Source organism: Euleptes europaea, chromosome 17 (genome assembly GCF_029931775.1).
Source record: "Euleptes europaea isolate rEulEur1 chromosome 17, rEulEur1.hap1, whole genome shotgun sequence".
In the NCBI taxonomy this organism is placed as follows: domain Eukaryota; kingdom Metazoa; phylum Chordata; class Lepidosauria; order Squamata; family Sphaerodactylidae; genus Euleptes; species Euleptes europaea.
In genome coordinates this window covers 555364-576181 of record NC_079328.1, presented here as the reverse complement: position 1 = coordinate 576181, position 20818 = coordinate 555364, and the positions used below count along the sequence as shown (strand labels likewise).

General features: G+C 49.7%; 1 protein-coding gene across 1 annotated transcript in view; it reads left to right on the top strand.

The window, feature by feature from the left end:
• The window catches only part of NFX1 (nuclear transcription factor, X-box binding 1), a gene marked incomplete at its 5' end in the record, with an annotated part of 80963 nt that extends 60878 nt beyond the window's left edge, over positions 1 to 20085 (top strand). Inside the window, 2 exons of the mRNA XM_056862503.1 lie at positions 11007 to 11108; positions 19997 to 20085. Of these exons, the coding sequence (XP_056718481.1) occupies positions 11007 to 11108; positions 19997 to 20069 (175 nt within the window). The remainder of the gene's footprint in view (positions 1 to 11006; positions 11109 to 19996) is intronic.
• Positions 20086 to 20818: the final 733 nt, after the last annotated feature.

Below are 20818 nucleotides of genomic sequence, written 5' to 3'. Positions count from 1 at the left end.
AGCCTTGGCTGTGCTCCAACAACAACCGTCTGCGTCCGTCGCTGCCAACTGGCCTGTCAGCCTTCCAGAGACATTTGTGGGAGAGGTAGAGGATTTTCCTGCTTTCTTTGCCCAGTGTAAATTATACATTGAACTCCAGGCTCGGGACCTTTCTACTGATAAGATGAAGGTCAGCTTCGTGTTAAGCCTCTTAAAGGGACAGGCTGCCAAATGGGCCACCCCTCTGCTGCTTGACCAGTCCCCATTGCTGGATAGGTTTCCTGCTTTTGAGGCCCATTTGCGTGGGTTTTTTGCCAACCCCCTGAAGGCTGAAAAGGCTAACCAGTGCATCAGGCACCTCAAGCAAGGGAAGGAGACGGTTGCAGCATATACAACAGAATTCCAGCTATTGGCTCAAGACCTGGAGTGGAACGAAGCAGCCCTATTGGACCAGTACCAGGAAGGGCTGTCAGAAGAGCTGCAGGATGAACTAGCCCAAGTAGAGCACTCTGCAACCCTCCAAGCTTTAATTTTGCAGATTGACTGGCGGTTGGAGACCCGAAGGCAGGTGTGCAAAATGGGCCACCCTGGTCTGGTGGTTTGCCAACCACCCCTTGTGTCCACGAAAGGCCGGCGGAGGAACCCAGGCAGCGAGAAGCTGGCCGGCCATGCCTGTCAGAGATAGAAAAAGACAGATGCTGAGCCCTGCATCTGTGTTTATACTGTGGACGTTCTGGGCACTATGTCAGTTGCTGCCCAGAAAAAAAGGACAGTGCCAGCGCGGATGTTAAACGCCAAGCCCCAGGTCAACATGAGTCATAAGAACATAAGAAAAAACCATGCTGGATCAGACCAAGGCCCATCAAGTCCAGCAGTCTGTTTACACAGTGGCCAACCAGGTGCCCCCAAACAAGACGACTGCAGCAGTCAGATAGTTGGGGCATGCTGCAGGACTAGATGGCCGCCCCAGCATCGGTCCTGGACCTTTCCTGGTCCCTGTGAAGTTGCAGTTGCCAGATGGGCGTTGGTTGTGGGCCTATGCTTGATAGATTTAGGGGCCTCCCGGTGTTTCATGGATGCCTAGTTTGCCGCCCAGCATCGGGTTCCACTACATCCCAAGACTACCGCTGCCCTGGTGGAGGCCATTGATGGTCGGCTACTACGGTCTGGACCTGTCACTCAGAAGACTGCACCGCTGATCCTGGAGCTGCAGCGCCACCATGAACAAGTGCAATTCGATGTGGTCTGTATGCTTCGGTTTCCCATCATGTTAGGGTTTTCCTGATTGGCTCTCCACAACCCTGCCATCAACTGGGCATGTCAGGAACTGCAGTTCAGGAACCCCTGCTCACACAAAGGCTGCCCCACTGACTTGGGGGAAGCTGCCTCTCCAGCCCTGGCCGGCCTCCCCGAGAAGTACGCAGATTATAGGGATGTATTCGAGGAGAAAGGGGCGGATGAGCTGCCCCCCCACCGGCCATATGACTGCACCATCAACTTGGTACCTGGGGCCCCTCTCCCCGCAGGCCGGTTGTACCCCCTCTCTGAGCTGGAACTGGAGGTGCTTCGGGACTTCCTGACCAAGAACTTGCAAAGGGGGGTTATATGACCCTCTACCTCCCCAACCTCAGCACCTGTCCTCTGTGAAAAAGAAGAGTGGAGAGCTCCGGTTGTGCAATGACTATCGGGCTCTCAACAAAATTACCATCCGGGACAGGTACCCCTTGCCCCTCATCCCAGAGCTGCTGAAACGCCTATGAGGGCCAAGGTGTTTACTAAGCTGGACCTCCGTGGCACCTATAACTTGGTATGGATTCACCCAGGGGATGAGTGGAAGACAGCATTTGCCACTTAGAACAGTTGATGCCATTCAGTCTATTTAATGTTCCGGCCATGTTCCAGCGCTTGATGAATGATGTATTTCGAGATCTGCTGGACAAGTTTGTCATCATCTACTTGGATGACATCCTGATTTATTCCTAGGATCCGGACAGCCACATCGAGCATGTGCGAATGGTTCTGCACCGGCTTCAGCAGCACGGCCTCTATGCTAAACTGGAGAAGTTCAACCTTCTGGCCATGGAATTCCTGGGACACCGCATCTCCCCTTGGGGCATCATGATGGACTCCCAGAAGATAGAAGCAGTACTCTCCTGGCAGGCTTCCCAGAACTGAAAAGATGTACAGCGTTTCCTTGGTTTCGCAAACTATTACAGACAATTTAGTCCTGAGTTTGCGTCCTTGGCAGTACCCATGACCAGGCTGCTGCGGCCACGGCACCGGAGGCACACTGGGCTTTTCAGGACCTAAAAGAACAATTTGCTGCCCAGCTTCTCCTGCGGTATCTAGACCCCATTCTGCCCTTCACCGTGGAAGCCAATGCCTCAAATAGGGCTATTGGGGCCATACTTCTACAACCCGGACAGCCACTGGGCCCCTGCAGCCATGTGCTTACTACTCCAGGCAGCTCACATCGCCTGAGCAAAATTACACTATCTGGGAGCGGGAGTTGTTGGCCATCAAAGCAGCTTTTGAGGTGTGGAGACACCACCTGGAGGGGGCTTGACACCCGGTGGTGGTCCAGACAGACCATTGGAACCGGGAAAGCCTGCAGATCGCAAGGCAGCTGGACCAGAGGCAGATCCAATGGTCCCTGTTTTTCTCCAGATTTAACTTCACCATCACATACATCCCCAGCTCCCAGAACAAGAGGGCGGATGCCTTGTCCAGAGAACCAGAATACTCAGCCTTCCCAACTCAGGAGCGCCCTCTCACTACAGTCCTGCCACCTGATAGCTTTGCCACCATCCAGCCCAGTACCTCCCTCAGGAAACGAATAGAGCATCCGCAGCAAATAGACCCCTTCACAAAGAAGCAGCTCCAGGCCCTCAGGGACTCTCAAGGAAAAGCTTCATGGTGCAGGGGGATGTACTCACCCACCAGGGTAGGATTTGTGTGCCTCCAGGGGCCTTAAAAGCAGAAGTCCTAAATCTGGTACATGACACCAAGCTGGCCAGGCACTTTAGCCGCTACAAGACCCTTCACTTCCTGACTCGAGACTTTTGGTGGCCACTGATCCGGGTGGACATTAACCAGTACGTAGTGTCCTGTGAACACGTAAAGCTTACAGGAAAAGAGAAGCTTGAACCTTCGGACCTGGCTTTTGGTGTATACCCTTGGACTTGCCCCTGTGAGGTTTGAAACTGTTCAGTGTGTGTGTGTTGCGACTCGTGACACATGGACTGCAATAGCTAGCTGCCACCCCCAAGCATGTTAGTGCCCGGCCCTGCCAGGGAGCCCCAGCTGAAGTTTCCTTACCAGGATCCAGGTCCCTGGGGCCTGCTTCCAGAGTTGACGGCCCCTGGCTGTCATGGCTACCCAGGAAATCTGAGCTGGCTAAGCTTCCCAATGACGGGGGAGTCACAAGGGGGTCCAGCTGGAAGTTCCATGCTGTGGAAGAGAGGGAGGGCAGTCAGAGCAGTCAGGGGATGGCTCAGATCCTGGGGGGAGCTGCCAGGGGGCTCGAGGGTGACTCACCGTGGAGGACCTCCACCCCACATCCCGCTACTGAGGTGGTGTGGATGAGGGGGTGCATCACACACTCAGGGCCCTCCAGTCCCGTCACCAGAGCATGTTCGAAGGAGCTCCCCTGTACCATCAGATGGTGCACACGCTTCTTGGCCTAGCTGAACAAGTTGTTCCATCACTTCAGGCAGGAGGGGCCCGTTCTGGCGGTGTGACCGAGGGCAGTAACCCTCCTGGCAGCATCCTCCCAAAACTCGCATTGCCACAACTGTGAGGACATCTGTAGATCCTGGGGGATGGCGACGGCGGCATTTTCTGCCACGATCCCAAACAGTAACACCTTTTTGGTGTTGGGCCAGCAAGAGAGCTGCCGGGACACTGGGGATGTCTCTGCCATCAGCCGTAGCTGACATGAGAAGTGGGCGATGCACAGCAGACCCCACAAATAATGCTTCCACCATGGGTCTCGGCACTATTGTCTGGGGTGGCATTCCTGGATTTACAGGCATGGGAGGAGAGCCAGGGCTCGACGTCCTAGTGCGCACTGCCAGCCATGCCGAGCAGGCAGACTGCCAGAACTGGCTGGCTACTGGTGACCCATTGCCTCCTCTTCCCCACCCTCATCACTCGGCCACCTGAAACTTGTACATCTACTCCCGGCTCTGTATGTCTGGGAGGCCATGCCCTGCAGGAGGTGGAGGCAAGCACGCAGGTTCAGAGAGATGGGGGAGCAAGCGTTGTGGTGAGGTACTTGGGGGCCAAGACCCAGGGAACCCTCTTGGAGACCAAATAAAGATCTCTGCTGGCACACATCCCCAGTCTCCAGTGTTATTTTATGCTGCTGCCCAGACCAGGTTCTCACGATGGGCGTGGTCGCACGGCCCGGCAACCCCAGCCAAGTTTAGGCACAGCACCTAACAAAGGGGGAAGAAGAAGGGTCTGCACGGCCAGGCTGGGCATAACCCCCCTCTGCTCTGGGGTGAAGAGAGAGCGGGTTGGGCGCTCCACTTTACTCTGGTACTGGGGAAGTCGAGACAATGCATCTGCCAAATGATTTTGTTTGCCGGGAACATGTTCTAACACAAAACGGAACTTCGAGAAAAATTCCGCCCAACGCACTTGTTTCTCAGTAAGCTTATGTGTCCCCTTTAAAGCCTCCAGATTTTTGTGATCTGTCCACACTTCAAAGGGAACCTCGGCCCCCTCTAGGAAATATCTCCATACCGTCAAGGCATGTTTAACCGCAGCTGCCTCCTTTTCCCAAATGGGCCATTTGAGCTCCGATTGGGAAAACTTCTTAGAAAAATACGCACAACGGTGTAGTTCTGCTTCCCCCCTCTGTAGAAGTGCCCCTCCCATAGCTACATCAGAAGCATCTACTTGAACAACGAAAGGTTTTTCACAATCAGGATGCTTGAGCATGAGTTCAGAAGTGAACAACTTTTTCAACGTCTCAATGGCTCGTTGGCAGTCAGGCGTCCATGCCAACCGGGAAGACGGCAGGGTAGCTGAACTTCCCTTCCCTTTCGTCTTTAACAAGTCAGTCATGGGCAACGCAATCTGCGCAAAATTGTTGAGAAACCCCCGATAGAAGTTTGCGAAACTGAGAAATCGTTGCAGTTATTTGCGAGTAGTGGGCGTCTCCCACTCTGCCACGGCTCGTACCTTTTCAGGATCCATTGCCAGCCCCTTATGCAAAATCACATACCCCAAGTAGGTCAATTTGTCTTGGTGAAACTCACATTTGGACACCTTTGCAAACAGTTGGTTTTCACGGAGGCGTCGCAAGACCTCTTTAGCCAACCTTACGTGTTCTTCATACGTCTTAGAGTAAATCAGAATGTCATCAAGATACACAATTATCCCTTTGAATAGCAGATCATGTAGCACTTCGTTAATCATCTGCATGAAGACACTAGGGGCACCACTTAACCCGAAGGGCATCACCAGGTACTCAAACATCCCAAAACAGCTGGAAAAAGCTGTCAGCTTCTCGTCACCTTCTCAGATTCGAACCCGGTAATAAGCCTCAACCAAATCCAGTTTAGTAAATATACAGCCCTCCTTTAGTTGGCTGAGCAGATCCGGAATCAATGGAATGGGGTAGACATTAGTCTGGGTGACCGCATTGAGTCTGCGGAATTCTATGCATAAGCTCAGGTCACCCGTCTTTTTCTGCACAAAAAAGGCTGGAGCAGAACAAGGAGCTGTGGAGGACCGAATGAAACCATGGGCTAAATTCTTATCTAAAAAGTTCTGGAGCACCGACTTCTCTTTCGGACTCATGGGGTAAATCTTTCCCTTCAGTAGTTTGCCTTCCCCCACCAGTTCAATAGCACAGTCCGTCTTACGATGGGGAGGGAGAACATCACACTCTTTCTCATCAGACATGTCTGCAAAGGCTGCGTATTCCTCAGGCAGTACGAAGGGAACAGATTTTTGGGGTGCTGCAACCATGGCTGCACACTTCCGCATGGCCACTTCTCTGCGGTGGCGCTCACACTGTGGTTGGCTGAAAGCAATAGTCCTGGCCGCCCAATCGATGGTGGGGCTATGTCCTTGCAGCCAATTTACTCCAAGTACCACTGGGTACCGAATCCCCAGCACAATGATGAAATGGATTTGCTCCCAGTGTGCTCCAACTCCCATTACTACTCGGCCCGTGAGCCTATCTACTGGGCCTCCTTGAAAGTCACTGCCATCCATTTGAGCAAACTGGATGGTCTGGGGTAAGCACACTGCCCTCACTTTTAAAGCCTTGAAAGTCTCTTCACTGATCAAAGTGTGTGCGCAACCCGAGTCCACTAGGGGCTCTACCTTAAGCTGAGGACCCCCCTTGAAACTCTGTTGAACAACATCCACAAAATGATTCTCTGCTATATCGCTTACCATCACTGGAGCCCCCTCCTTCTCGGTGGTGGGAGTCTGCTGCGGAACCCCGGAAACAGCAGACCTGGTCCTTTTTTTTGTAATCAGTAGATCCCGTTGGATCTACTGACACTGGGTCCTGGCCCCCGTTGCCGGTCGGGACAAGGTTGAGTGTGGAGGGCCCCCAAGTCCCGTCCTCCTCTGAGGGTGACAAGCTATCCAAGCTCGATAGGGTTGGATTTGTAATACACGATCCCGTTGGATCAAGTGGTGCTGTGTCCTAATCCTCTCTGTCGGCTGGGGCGAGGTTGAGTGCAGAGGGCCCTCGCCTTCCGGGCATGGAACCCTTGCGGCGCTCTTTGCCTTCGGGTTGAGCCGCCTTCTCCTTGGTCGAACGCGAAGTGGTCGGAGGTCCCTCGGGGTGGGAAGGGCAAGCAGCAGCAAAGTGTCCCATACCACCACACACCAGACACGCTCCACTCCGAAAACGTTTTGCTCCGTTATCGAGTCGACCACCCTCTTTGGCGGTCGGGAGCCCCCTCTCTGGGCTGTCCGCTCTAGTCACAGCTCTGAACCTAGCGCCTTGCGCTCCTTTGGTAAGTTCAAGAGCTGCTGGCGATTCTCCACTTCCACCGCCAGTATAATCCGCTCCTCCAGATCGGGAGGGTCGCCTTGCATAAAGGCCCAGTGAAGAATTTCCGAATTTAGTCCTTCTCAGAAATACTGCACATAGGCGGCTTCGCTCCAGTCCACCACTTTAGTAGCAAGCAATTGAAATTCACTCACATACTGCATCACCGTCTCGGTTCCCTGGTGAAGCTGAAAGAGGGCCGTCTTGGCCCTCTCACTCTGCAAAGCGCCGTCTAAGCGCCAACATGAAACCAAGGGAGTGCAGCGTGCGGGAACAAAGGTCGAACTGCTGGACCACCCAGCTCGCCGCTTCTCCCTCCAGCAGCGATGCCACATAATGCACATGACTCTCCTCCGAAATGAAGGTAGCCCTCTGCTCCCTCTTGAAGCCATCTACTTGTAGTAAAAAGTAGGGAAGCCTTTCTCCTGAACCGTCAAACGAGACTCGCAGCTCCCTCCATGTAGCTGACAGTGGAGGGTAGGGGGCAGGTTGTCCCAGCGGGGTGGGCTGGCCGGGTGCAGCGGGTGTCGGGGGAGCGCCGGCCCCCTGCGGCACGGCAGGTGCAGGGGCTACGGTGGGAGCGAGTTACTGGGGCTGTGGCAGTGCCAACTGCACCCGACGAAGGTCGGCCTCCTGGAAAAGTCCCTCAATTGGGCCTCGCAACCCCACTACTTGCCTCACAAGCTCTTGCTTTGGATAGGACTGGTGCTGGCATTCCTCATTATCATCCATCCCCTGGAACGAAGGTCTCCAGGGATCCTCCCGGCTGTCAACGCCGGTCTGCCGTTGCGTAGCCCCCAGGAAGGCTGCCTCATATGGGGAACACGCTTCCCCGGCTGTGCATAAAAGTTCTCCAGTCTTGGGGTACCTAGGGGTCTGTGCATATCTGCATCTGGCCACCCGGACATCTCTCGTGGGACACTCAGCCCCCGCCGGCCCCTTCGGCGTCCCCCTGGGTTCAGCGCTTGGCCTCCAGCATGGTGCACTGTTCTGCCTCCAGCGCGGCGAGCCGCTCCTTGGCAGCGGCCCACTCAGCCTCCTCGTGCTCACCTTGCCCAGCTGCCACCCTGGCGAGCCACTCCACATCTGCCTGGGCGAGTCGTGCCTCCTCCAAGAGAAAGACGAGCCACTGGGCCTCCTCCCGGACACGCTGCGCAGTACCCGGTCCGGTGAGAAGCTCGGCGTCCCCCTGGACGACTCGGGCATCCATCATCTGGGCACGTTGAGCGGCTACCAGCCCTGCGAGCCGCTCGGCTTCATCCTGGGCGAGCCGTGCCTCTCTCAGGAGCAACTGTCAGAGGTCCTCCTCCGGAAAGCTCCGCTCTGCTGCTTCGACCTCCTCCACAAACTCCACAAAAGGTGAAAAAGAAAATACAGGGATTAGCACCCTAATGTCAGTTCAGGCGTCTATCCCTAGGTTCCCATAAACAGACACGCTTAGGCAGGTGAACCTAAGCAATGCTAATTTATTAGGAGCAAAAAAGACAGATTTCAGAAGTTGACTACCTTTCACGCAGGAAAGGGTGCTAATGGGGTCTAAGCAGGTGGGTTACAGTTTAAAAGCATTCTAGGCAAAAAGCATTACAAAGCGAAACCACAGTGCCGTACTAAGAGATAACGATTCAAAGACATAACAAGATTTGCAGCATGAGAACAAAACCTTGACCAGCAGCCAGAGCCTGGCCTTGACAGGAAGCCAGCCTCTGGCCTGTAGCTGCCAAACTCCCAACTTCAAAGGAAGCAAAGGCCTTACAATGGGTTTGGGTTGTGGTTCCATCATGGGAGGGCTCCAGCAACCACACCTTGGAAGGCGCACTCACTACCCACACCACAGGACCCAGGGTTGTTCTGGCCTCCCCACCAAGCTCCATGCGCTGTGGTCGAGGTTGCAAAGGTCTGGGTTTTGAGGCAGGGAGGAGCGGCAACCAGGGAGGGCAGCCAGGGCTCAGGAGCGCGTACAGCTCCCACGCTGAGTATGGCCAGGCCCATTCAGGAGGGCATGACTGCTATTTCAGAGTTGATTAGGGCCAGCTCCTTATCTGCGATGGTAAGGCCGGGATCCAGGGTTCAACGACAACACCTCAATAGAATCTGTAAGAGAGTCTGATCAGGGGAGCTCGGTCACATGTTGTGTGGACCTTGCTCTCCTGGTTGGGTGTTAGTGCGAAGTGAAAGGTTGGGTGAGGGGGGTCACCCCCATGTCGGCCGCTACCAACATGAGTGCAGCCACCCTCACGCTATGTGCCCTGAGTGGACCTGTTCGTGAGGCGGTGAACCCCTCTGTGCAAGGGGGTCCCTGTCATCTGAATGCCCCGCTGTGGGTGGATAGGCACGCACGCTCAAAGTCCGCTCCTGGGGGAGCTGAGCGACAGCATCTTCAGCTGCATGAGTCTTACCTGTCAGAAGTAGTGTTTATGAGGGATTACCTGTCTCACAATGGGTCTCCTCTGGGGGCACAGCCATTTCCGGACCGGGCCCATTGGCCAGGCACTTGGTCTTATTCCACAGGCCACCGGGGAGCGCTGGGCAGGGCCACAGCGAGGCGGCCAGACAGCTCAGACGGAAAATTACATGGAACTCTGTGGGCTGCACCAGGTATATACACCTGGTGTAACTTTGCGTTGTCAAATGTGGCTGTTTCTGTGTTGAAAGCCCTTAGGAACACGACTAGTGGGGGTCATGCCCCCAGGGATGCCCCCTTCGGGGACGGCGTAGGCCCCAGTGCTGTTCTGCTGCTGGTGCGGAGGTTGTGCCACAGCTCCTGCGATGTGGCTCGCCGCCGCCTCTCTGCACAAGCCTTCTCTTACGTTGGCGCCCATGCCAGTTTAGACGGCACAAGTGGCATTTGTGCCGACGCTGGCCTTCCACCATCTCCTAAGCCGATTCGGCCCCCAACCTCAGGAATGGGCTGTAAGTTGTCTTCTTTTCTAAACTGAAAAGCCCCAGATTCTTTAGCATTTCTTCATAGGAAAGGTGCATCTAAACCCCTGGTTACCCTGTTCTGGAAAGCAGAATTGTACACAATATTCCAATTGTGCATTCACCATAGCATCTACGAGGGCATTATGGTATTGTCCATTTTAAGTCCTTTCATAATAATCCCCAGCATGGAGTTTGCATGTTTCACTTCTGCCCCACACCCATACACACTGGGTTAACACTTCCATCGCTTTCATCAAGCTACAACCCCACAATCTCCTTCTTGCTGATTGAGACCCCATCAGCATATATTTAAACTCAGTAATTTTTGTTCCACACTGCATCACCTTACACTTAACTCCACCGAGGGGTATTTGCCACGTTGTTGCCTACTCAGCCAATTTTGAGAGATCCTTCTGGAGTGCTTCAAATTCAGCCCTTGGTTTTCACCATCCTGAATAACTTGGTATCATCTGTAAACCTGACCACTATGCTGCTCACCTCCAATTCCAGACTATTTATGAAAATAATAAATAACACTGGGCCCAATAGTGATCCCTGTGGGACCCCACTGCTCACTCTCTGCCATTGTGAGAAGTGGGCAGAACTCTGAAGAGGCAGCATAGAAATATAAATAAATGAATAGTACTCCTACTATCTGCTTCCCGTTTAACCAATTTTAATCTGTAAGAGGACCTGTCCTCTCATCCCATGACTGTTACATTTGCTCAGGAGTCTCTAGTGAGGGACTTTGTCAAAAGTGTCATAGTAGTTTGCATTATAAGCTACTTTTTCACATATGATGGGGATGACCAATGTGAGTACCATGGACTACCCAGGTTGTCATTTAATTTCTCTGTGCTCTGTATTTCTAGACAATGCATGATTATTAAATGAAACCATTGTCCAAAATTGTGGATTTCTTGCATGAAAATGGACAGATAATCAGAATCACGATAAAAGGAAAAGCAAACTGCTTATTTCCAAATAAGAATAAACTACGCAGACATTAAAAAGTGTACAGCTGCTGTCATGCAGATGTCACAGGACAGATTTCATTGATATTATGACTTCCTTTTTCCAGAGGGAAATCAGTTTGTCCGACAATTGCTCTGACATCTCTGCTTACCAAGGAGAGGCAGAGCAGACCTCCACCCCCTATTCCTCATCACAAGCAGTCAGAGAAGTAAGTACTCCTCCATTCAAGTATTAAACCTGGCTGTTCATAGAAAGGGAACTGCCAGTGGTATATTTATCCAGTAGTTGTCATGTGAATCTAATCTCAGGGTGACATTTTTTGGTATTTGGTTGATCTGGAAAGATGATCTGTTAGTTGGATCCAAGTTATTTTGAATGAGTAGTGTGCATGAGTGGACAGTTTTTATGTGGTCTCTCTAGTGTCGGAGTATGAAGGAGAATAAAGGAAGGACTCTTAAAATATTCATTGAAATGTACAGAAATGTGTTTTTGAGGGTGGGAAAGCATTCACAAAGGCATTAGGGAAGAGTGTGAAACCAGTAGAAATCAGTGTTACATAAGTTTTAAAATTTAAATTTGTGAATGTGACTTTTTTCTGGGGTTTCGCTAGTTATAGTTATGCTTGTTTTTCTCTCAGTTGCTGAACTATGATGTAATGTATTTCACTTTTTTATAGACTTAAGTCTTGAATTTGAATAGTGACAAAATGGTGGAGTAATGAAGCTCTTCTGTTATTTATAGTACTTATTCAATCACTTTTAATGTTGTTTTACCTATTGCATTATGCCTTTATTGTCAATATAATTTTTTCTTGTAAATATATAGTGTTATGAGATAATTCTTTTCTGAAACCTTGCTGGCTTTAAATTATGCTTGCATTTCTTCAGTTTCTAGAATCTTGGTAGAACGTATTTTAATGCTCTGATATGCTTGGACAGTTTTAGTACATAATGAATCTGTTTAATTCTTTTTGAACATCCAGAGGACAACACCTGGATGTATGGAATGGCAACAAAGTATATATAAATTAATAGATTGCAAGATTCCTTACAGCATATCAGGCTCCAAAGATTTCTTCAGGGGAAAATCTTTATATATTGTTTATATATAAGTCTTTATAAATATTGTTCATCTTCAGTCATTCAGTGCAGCCCCACATGGGGTAGAATTTTTCTAGCTCATAGGAAGAGCAGGGGGTGCCCACCCTTTACTCTCATTGGATGATCTTCCCGCCCAAATCACCCTAGATACAAGGGGGGTGCCCCTCTCCTCTCACTTTTTTTTTTTTTGCAACCTTCGCGAGTAGAGGTTCTTTCTAGCATTCGTAATTCGCCCACTGTTGGATTGACTGTTTCTATATGTCGTATTAATCTGGGATCGGTGTGAGGTAGCCTGACTGACCTACCCGTGCCCGTCTGTCCGACCTCAGTTTCAAAACGAAAAATGGCCTCCTGGCCTCTTTTTAAGAAGTGCACTCGCTGCACTATGAAGAATCATAGAATCATAGAGTTGGAAGGGACCACCAGGGCCATCAAGTCCAACCCCCTGCACAATGCAGGAAATTCACAACTACCTTCCCCCTCCACACCCCTAGTGACCAGAAGATGGCCAAGATGCCCTCCCTCTCATCATCTGCCTAAGGTCACAGAATCAGCATTGCTGACTGATAGCCATCTAACCTCTTCTTAAAAACCTCCAGGGAAGGAGAGCTTACCACCTCCCGAGGAAGCCTGTTCCACTGAGGAACCGCTCTGTTAGAAAATTCTTCCTAATGTCTAGACGGAAACTCTTTTGATTTAATTTCAGCCCATTGGTTCTGGTCTGACCTTCTTGAGCAACAGAAAACAACTTGGCACCCTCCTCTATATGACAGCCCTTCAAGTACTTGAACATGGTTATCATATCCCCTCTCAGTCTTCTCCTCTTCAGGTTTAACATACCCAGCTCCTTCAATCTTTCCTCATAGGACTTGGTCTCCAGACCCCTCACCATCTTTGTTGCCCTTCTCTGGACACGTTCCAGCTTGTCTACATCTTTCTTAAATTGTGGTGCCCACAACTGAACACAGTACTCTAGTTGAGGTCTAACCAGAGCAGAGTAAAGCAATACCATCACTTAGCGTGTAATCTGAACACTATACTTCTGTTGATGCAGCCCAAGACTGCATTTGCCTTTTTAGTTACCACATCACACTGCTGACTCATGTTCAGTGTTTGGTCTACTAAGACTCCAAAATCCTTTTCACACACACTACTGCTCAAACAAGTCTCCCTCATCCTATAATTATGCATTTGATCTTTCCTACCTAAATGCAGAACACTCTCCCTACAAGCACTAGTTATTTGCTTATATTCCTCTTTGGTTATAAGGCCCTCCTTCCACTTCCTAAGTGAGTCTTTTTTATTTCTCAACTCTTTAAAAAGCTGTTTATGGGGCCACCCTGGCCTCTTTAGGCTCCTCCCATTTTTCCTTCTCATAGGAATGGTTTGGGATTGCGCTTTCAGTATTTTATTTTTAAGAAATGCCCACCCTTCTTGAACTCCCTTCTCCTTAAGTATTTCTGACCATTGGATTCTACCTAGCATAAGTTTAAGTTTGTTAAAATTTGTTCTTTTGAAGTCCAACCTACATGTCTGACTACGTACAGGTTTTCCTCTCCCCAAGATTGTAAATTCCAAGAGTACATGATCACTGCTACCCAGGGTACCTACTACTTTAACCTCATCGACCAGTTCTTCCCTGTTGGTGAGAATCAAGTCTAAGATAGCAGACCCTCTTGTTTCCCTGTCCACCTTCTGGAATAGGAAGTTGTCAGCAAGACAAGTCAGGAATTTATTGGATCTTGCATTTTTAGCAGTGTTGGACTTCCAACAGATATCCGGGTAATTAAAATCTCCCATGACCACCATGTCCCGTCTCTTTGAGAACTTTGTGATCTGGTCTAGGAGTGTCCCATCCAAGTCCTCTGCCTGGTTTGGCGGTCGATAGCAGACCCCCACGAGAATATCACGATTATTTCTTATTTCTTTTATGTTTACCCATAGAGTCTCGACTGCACTACCATGCTCAGATTCATGTACTTCTTCACAGGTGTACACATCTTTGACATACAGTGCTACTCCTTCCCCCTTCCTTATCAATCTATCCCTTTTAAACAAGTTGTACCCCTCAATCTTAATATTCCAATCATGAGTGACTTCCCACCAAGTTTCAGAAATGTCTATTAGGTCAAACTCTCCTTCCTGTATTAGGGCTTTGAGTTCTTCCTGCTTGTTTCCCATACTATGCACATTAGTGTACTGACATCGGAATTCGTGGTTTATGTGCCCCGTGGTTTTTGTTTCTGTACTTACCTGTGAGCTTATGTTTCCTTGCCTACATGCCACTCCCTGCTGTGGCTCAGTGGTAGAGCCTCCGCTTTGCATGCAGAAGGTCCCAGGTTCAATCCCCGGCCTCTCCAGTTAAAGGGACTAGGCAAGTAGGTGATATGAAAGACCCCTGCCTGAAACCCTGGAGAGCTGCTGCTGGTCTGAGTAGACAATACTGACTTTGATGGACCGAGGTCTGATTCAGTATTAGGCAGCTTCATGTGTTCATGCCGCATTCTGATCAAAATCAGGAGTACTTGCTGTGTCTGGGTGAAGCACACATGATGCAGGCCTGTACCATCTGCCAAAAATTCACCCAAAGAGCACTCTCTGATAGGGGTTTCCACCTAAAAGCTGCTGTTTGGGAAAAGCCCCTCACGACTGTTACCACACATGTGAGGACACCAGGGACAACTCCGCAGAGACCCTCTTTGTCCCGATCAACCCTGGTGCACTCGCCTGAAGTGTCCGTGGAGACGACTTCGGCCCAACCTCCACCCAGGCCTTCATTGAAACCCCCCGACCTGGTTTCACTTCCGTCAGTTCCTGGGACCTCCTCAGTTCCACCGGCTCCGAGAGGCTCAGTTCCATTGATCCCACCACCTACCATTGGTATGCCACAGCATTCGGATCCAGCTGTTTCGGTTCCAACCGTCTCAGTTCCATCGGTTCCAACTGTCTCGGTTCCATTGATTCCAAAGCCCTCCAGTTCCAAATGAGAGGCCTCTTCACACCGCTGTGGGGTTCCCTCTTCAAAGAAGAGCAAGCTAAAACATGTGGGAAAAGTTAAGTCTTCTAAAAAAAAGGACAGTTCAAGCAAGCCTCGCTCTCTCCATCCCCAGAGGTTGTCCTGGTCACTTGAGAGACTCCCTCGTTCCATGCTGAATTGCCTGATCCCTTAGTCTCGGACTTGGGGCAGGATCCAGGACACCAGGTGCCTATGGCCCAAGAACCTTGGAGCCAGTCAGCACAGCCTTCAACTATGTTAGTTGACGCGTTTCGCATCCTGGATGGATGGAATCCTGTCACTAGAGAGGCTTGGATATTACCGGCAGATCCCTGCAGGGTGCCTCATAGTAGTCACCAGCATGTCACCATTCATTTGCACAAGCACCTTCGTATGCGGAGTCTCAGACTTATGATGAGGATCCAGCTGCACTCAGCTCTGAATTTGCATCTGGTACCTCCCCCGATGAACATGTGGGTGATCCAGAGCCCATTTCACTTAGTGAAGTGCTAGCTTGCATGCAGAACAGATGATTCACATGGCTAGAGCTTTAGACATTGACATAACAACTACAGATAACAAACCAAGAGATAAGATCCTGAGTAGGTTAAGCGCAGACTCACCTGGGATTGTTGCTTTTCCTATTTTAGAAGATTTGCAGGACATTAATGTCCCTATTCTTTCCAAACCGGCTTCAGCACCACCCACCACTAGAAAGATTGAGAACCTATTGAAAACCTGATCCGTGCCCCTGCTTGACCCCTGAATCCTCCACCTTCCTCCATCGTTACGGAGGAACTACAGAATAAACAGAGGTCTGGGCAGCACACTCCAGTCCTTCAGACAAGGAGAGCAGATGATTAGATATGATCGGCCAGAAGCCGTATTCCTCAGCTGCCTTAAGTTTCCATATCTCTAACTATCAGACGATTATGGGGGGTGGGATACCAGTTCTTCCTATGGGAGAAGCTGGCCCTCCATTTTGATGGTATACCTGAGGAGGCTAAAAGAGCTATGCAGCAGGTTCAGTCAGAGGCTGTCCTTTTTCCAGGACAGATTAACCTATTTCTACCGGGACAGGGAGCAAATTTGTCAGGACTCTTGGGCATTACGAATTATTGGTTCTGGTTACTCTTTAGAGTTCACCCAGTTACCCCCCCCACACACACACACACACACACATGTTTTCCCTCTAGGTTGGCCTGTTAATAACACCATGCCTGGATTGTTGGACCATTTGCGGGAGGCTCGTTCCACAAGGGAGCCATCCAAAAGCTCCTCCCCCCCCCGATGATCGGGGCTTCTATTCCAGGGTTTTCCTAGTAGAAAAGAAGGATGGGGGGCGTTGCCCTACATTTGATTTTCGTGGTTTGAATAAATATCGGTTAAGAAGTTTAGAATGGTTTCCCTCCCTTCTGTTATGAAATTACAACCAACAGGTGAGAGAGCCAGCGTGGTGTAGTAGCTAAGAGCATTGGTTTGGAGCACTGGAATCTGATCTGGAGAACCGGGTTTGATTCCCCACTCCTCCACATGAGCGGCAGAGGCTAATCTGGTGAACTAGATTTGTTTCCCCACTCCTACACATGAAGCCAGCTGGGTGACCTTGGGCTAGTCACACTGTCTCAGCCTCACCTACCTCACAGGGTGTCTGTTGTGGGGAGGGGAAGGGAAGGTGATTGTAAGCCAGTTTGATTCTGCCTTAAGTGGTAGAGAAAGTCGGCATATAAAAACGAACCCTTCTTCTTCTTCTTCAGTGTTATGGACCTCAAAGGCGCATATTTCAATATATCCACGCAAACCACAGAAAATGCCTGAGATTCAGAAGGGGATCTGACATTTACCAGTAAACTACCTCCCCCCCCCCCACACACACACACCCAGTGACCCATACTTCATGCCCAGAAGATGGCGTCCTCCCTCTCATGATCTGCCTAAGGTCACAGAATCAGCATTGCTGACAGATGGCCATCTAACCTCTTCTTAAAAGCCTCCAGGGAAGAAGAGCTTACCACCTCCCGAGGAAGCCTGTTCCACTGAGGAACCGCTCAAGCTGTTAGAAAATTCTTCCTAATGTCTACATGGAAATTTTTGATTTAATTTCAACCCGTTGGTTCTGGTCCAACTCGGCACCCTCCTCTATATAACAGCCCTTCAAGTACATGGAAATGGTTATCATATCCCCTCTCAGTCTTCTCCTCTTCATGCTAAACATACCCAGCTCCTTCAACCTTTCCTCATAGGACTTGGTCTCCAGACCCCTCACCATCTTTGTTACCCTCCTCTGGACACGTTCCAGCTTGTCTACATCTTTTTAAAATTGCGGTGCCCCAAACTGAACACAATACTCTAAGTGAGGTCTAATTAGAGCAGAGTAAAGCGATACCATCACTTCGCGTGATCTGGACACTATACTTCTGTTGATGCAGCCCAAGATATTACCTTAAAAGAATGCAATTCTTTAGGTTGGATAAAGGTTTATTTGGTTCTTGTAGGTTATCCGGGCTGTGTAACCATGGTCTTGGTATTTTCTTTCCTGACGTTTGCCAGCAGCTGTGGCAGGCATCTTCAGAGGAGTAACGAAAATACCAAGATCACGGTTACACAGCCCGGATAACCTACAAGAACCAATGAACTCTGACTGTGAAAGCCTTCGACAATATTTTAAAGGTTTATTTGTTTGGTTCTTGTAGGTTATCCGGGCTGTGTAACCGTGGTCTTGGTATTTTCTTTCCTGACGTTTCGCCAGCAGCTGTGGCCGGCATCTTCAGAGGAGTAACACTGAAGGACAGTGTCTCTTCATTGTTACTCCTCTGAAGATGCCTGCCACAGCTGCTGGCGAAACGTCAGGAAAGAAAATACCACGGTTACACAGCCCGGATAACCTACAAGAACCAATGAACTCTGACCGTGAAAGCCTTCGACAATATTTTGTTTATTTGTTTGTTACGCTGGTCCCAAGAAGGGGAAATTGGCATCAATGACAATTTCCAGGTGGGTGGTTTCTGCTGCCTACAGGGCAGCCAGAAAGAATTGTCCTTTGCCGGTTGAGGTATACTTGACACGAGCCCCGGGGTCTCGAGCGGCATTTCATTGCAAGGTCCCTTTGGTTGACATCTGCAGAGCTGCTACCTGGGTGTCTGTGGACACCTTTGTCAAGCATTTATGTGTTGGACCTGCAAGCAAGAAAGGAGGCTGACATGAGTCAAGTGTGGTCCTGCAACCCCTGTTCCAGTAAGGTTGCCCCACCACCTCCTGCAGTGAGTGGCTTGCTAAAATCCCATATGTGGAGCTGCACTGAATGACTGAAAATGAAAACAGAGTTGCACTTTGCCTGTAGCCGTTGTTCATCGAAGTCTTCATTACAGACACACGTCCCCCTCCCATCCTGCTCCGCGGTGGCCTCTTTTACTGTCTTTACTGTTTTGCAGGAGCTCACGGTGGCATCCGGAAACTGAGGGGAGAGGGGGTGCCCCTCAGTATCTAGGGCTATTTTGGGTGGGAAGATCGTCCAATGAGAGTAAAGGGCGGGCTCCCCCTGCTGTTGCTGTGAGCTAGAAAAATTCTACCGAAGGCAGCCCTGCTCCAAATCGGCCCCCTATGCGTGTGTCTGCACTGAAGACTTGGATGAACAGCAGTTCCAGGCAAAGTGCAACTCTGTTCTACTTGGGCAAGCTCAAGAGCTGCATTTTCCAGTGACTGAGGCAGAGGCACCTGCCCGGTGGCCCCATCGCTTGACCAACAGGTAGGGTCACTTTGCAAGGGACACCAAAGGGCGGGGCTCCCTTCTGTTCCCAGGTCATCTCTGATTGGATAACAGGAAGGAACTTGTTCTCAAGCTGAATGCTGCCAGTTCCTTTTTTCTCCTCTCCCCTGTAACCCCCATTTTTACGTAGGGATTTGGGTGCAAAGGGAAGATTTCAGTCAGGGAGAAGCTTCAGCTCCAGAGGTGCCTGCCGCCTTCTCCTTCCCGCGCCTTGCTGCTTCTTTGCTACCTGCCGTGTTGTCTGTTACCATGGGGAGAGGGAAAGGAGACATCCAGCCAGTGGAGGTCTTGTGCTGCTGTGTTTTGAGGTCCGTAAAATATCTGACCTGGTGTTCCGGCCTCAGCCCCACTTGGCAGTGTCACCATGGTGTTCCACGATGTATCTCAGCCTGCAACTGTCGTCTTCATGAGATGCTAATGTAGCTATAGATGATGCCTGCCTGATCCCCATCCCAAGGGGAGGGTAGTAAATAACTGCCTTACCCACAGTGTTGTTTCCTCCAAAGAGCCAGCCATTACTGGGGACAATGGCTCCTTCATTGCATGGTGCAACCCCTCCCCCCCCCAATGTACCCTGAGGTCTTCTGGAAGACCACTGACTCCCAAGCATGACTGTGCTGACTAGTTTTCTTCTGCTAATGTAGCATTTGACAGCAGCGAGTTCTAGTGAGTATTCTTAGCATAATAAGAGACGCCTACTTCATGGATGAACAGCTTTGGTGCATCACACCAGCAGCAGGTCTGGACTTGGAGTTGTGACTTCATGCTTTCAGCAGTGTCAGGGGAGGACAGTCTATAAGCTCTGGAGTGTAATACACACGTGCACGCACACAAGAAGGGGGAGTGAGACATATGCTGGGGAACAGATAGTTTAGGTCTGGTGATATAATATTTGCTTATATTCCCCCCACCCCTTTTGTCTGTGTTAGCCTATCATATGTCATATGTTGTATAGTTCCTGTAACAACTTTTATCGCTTGTTTTGTGGCATCGTTCTTTTAATTCTGGGGTTTTTCTGAACTGTGGGCACAGTTATCAGCAGTGGAGGGAAGCCCCTTTCCTCCTCAGAAGTGCTTTGCCGCTTCTCCCTGCATGTTGATCAAAAAGAGGTGTTTTCCCATTAAAGACGGTCCTCTCACTGAGGTGAGGTATTCTCTGGTAAGGCCAAATCTGCTTTTTTAAAAAATGTTCTAATTTTTCAGAACATTCACGGTATTTCACTGTGTTTATTTCAGGCATGGGAATAACAACCCAGGACAAGGCTTCAAAGAAGAGCCTGTGATCGACTACTTTGATGTACAAGACTGAAGTAATGAATTGTGTTTTTGGAGTAGAGCGACTGCTGCGGTGTGGACCGTTTTATCGAAGTGCATTCTGCTGAGTTGAATTCAAAGTTCGTAATTCAAACGGATTGGCCATCAAAATTTAGCTGTTGTGACACAAAGGAAAACTTGAAACCAATTCCATGTTTTGGGTGAAACTGCCCATTTTCCTGTGGGAGGCAGTGAGAGTTACAAGTATTTATTATTTTATTTATTCTTTAGACTTATATCCTGCTCTTCTTGGCCCAAGTAAAAAGCATAAGTATGACTTTCTGAGAACTCAGTTCATAACAACTAGAAATTAAGAAAACCGAGTGGATTCTTTCTCATCTGGGTAACCTGCTGGTTGTTCTGATGCAAGACTGAATACCATTAATAACTTTCAGTTGAAAGAAACAAGTAAATGAACAATTATTAAGGAAATGGGATAAAGAGTTACATAGACAAACCCATTTTTCAAATGACAAGGTATACTCTCCTTGCAGTTATCTCCTGCAGCTTTGTCACCAATACGATTGAACCTTAGTTTGTACCAACATTTTCTAGTACTGAGTTGCTTCTGCCACAAATTCTTCTTCCTTTGGCAATGCTAGAAAAAGAATTTTTTGGGGGGTCATTTTCAGGTTCATCTTACGGGTTTTTTTTTTTAATGGAAAACTTTCTCTTGGATTTACTCTTCAGTTCAGCTAACAGTGTAGCATTTAGTATGTGCTTGGCTTGTGGTGGTAAATAAAC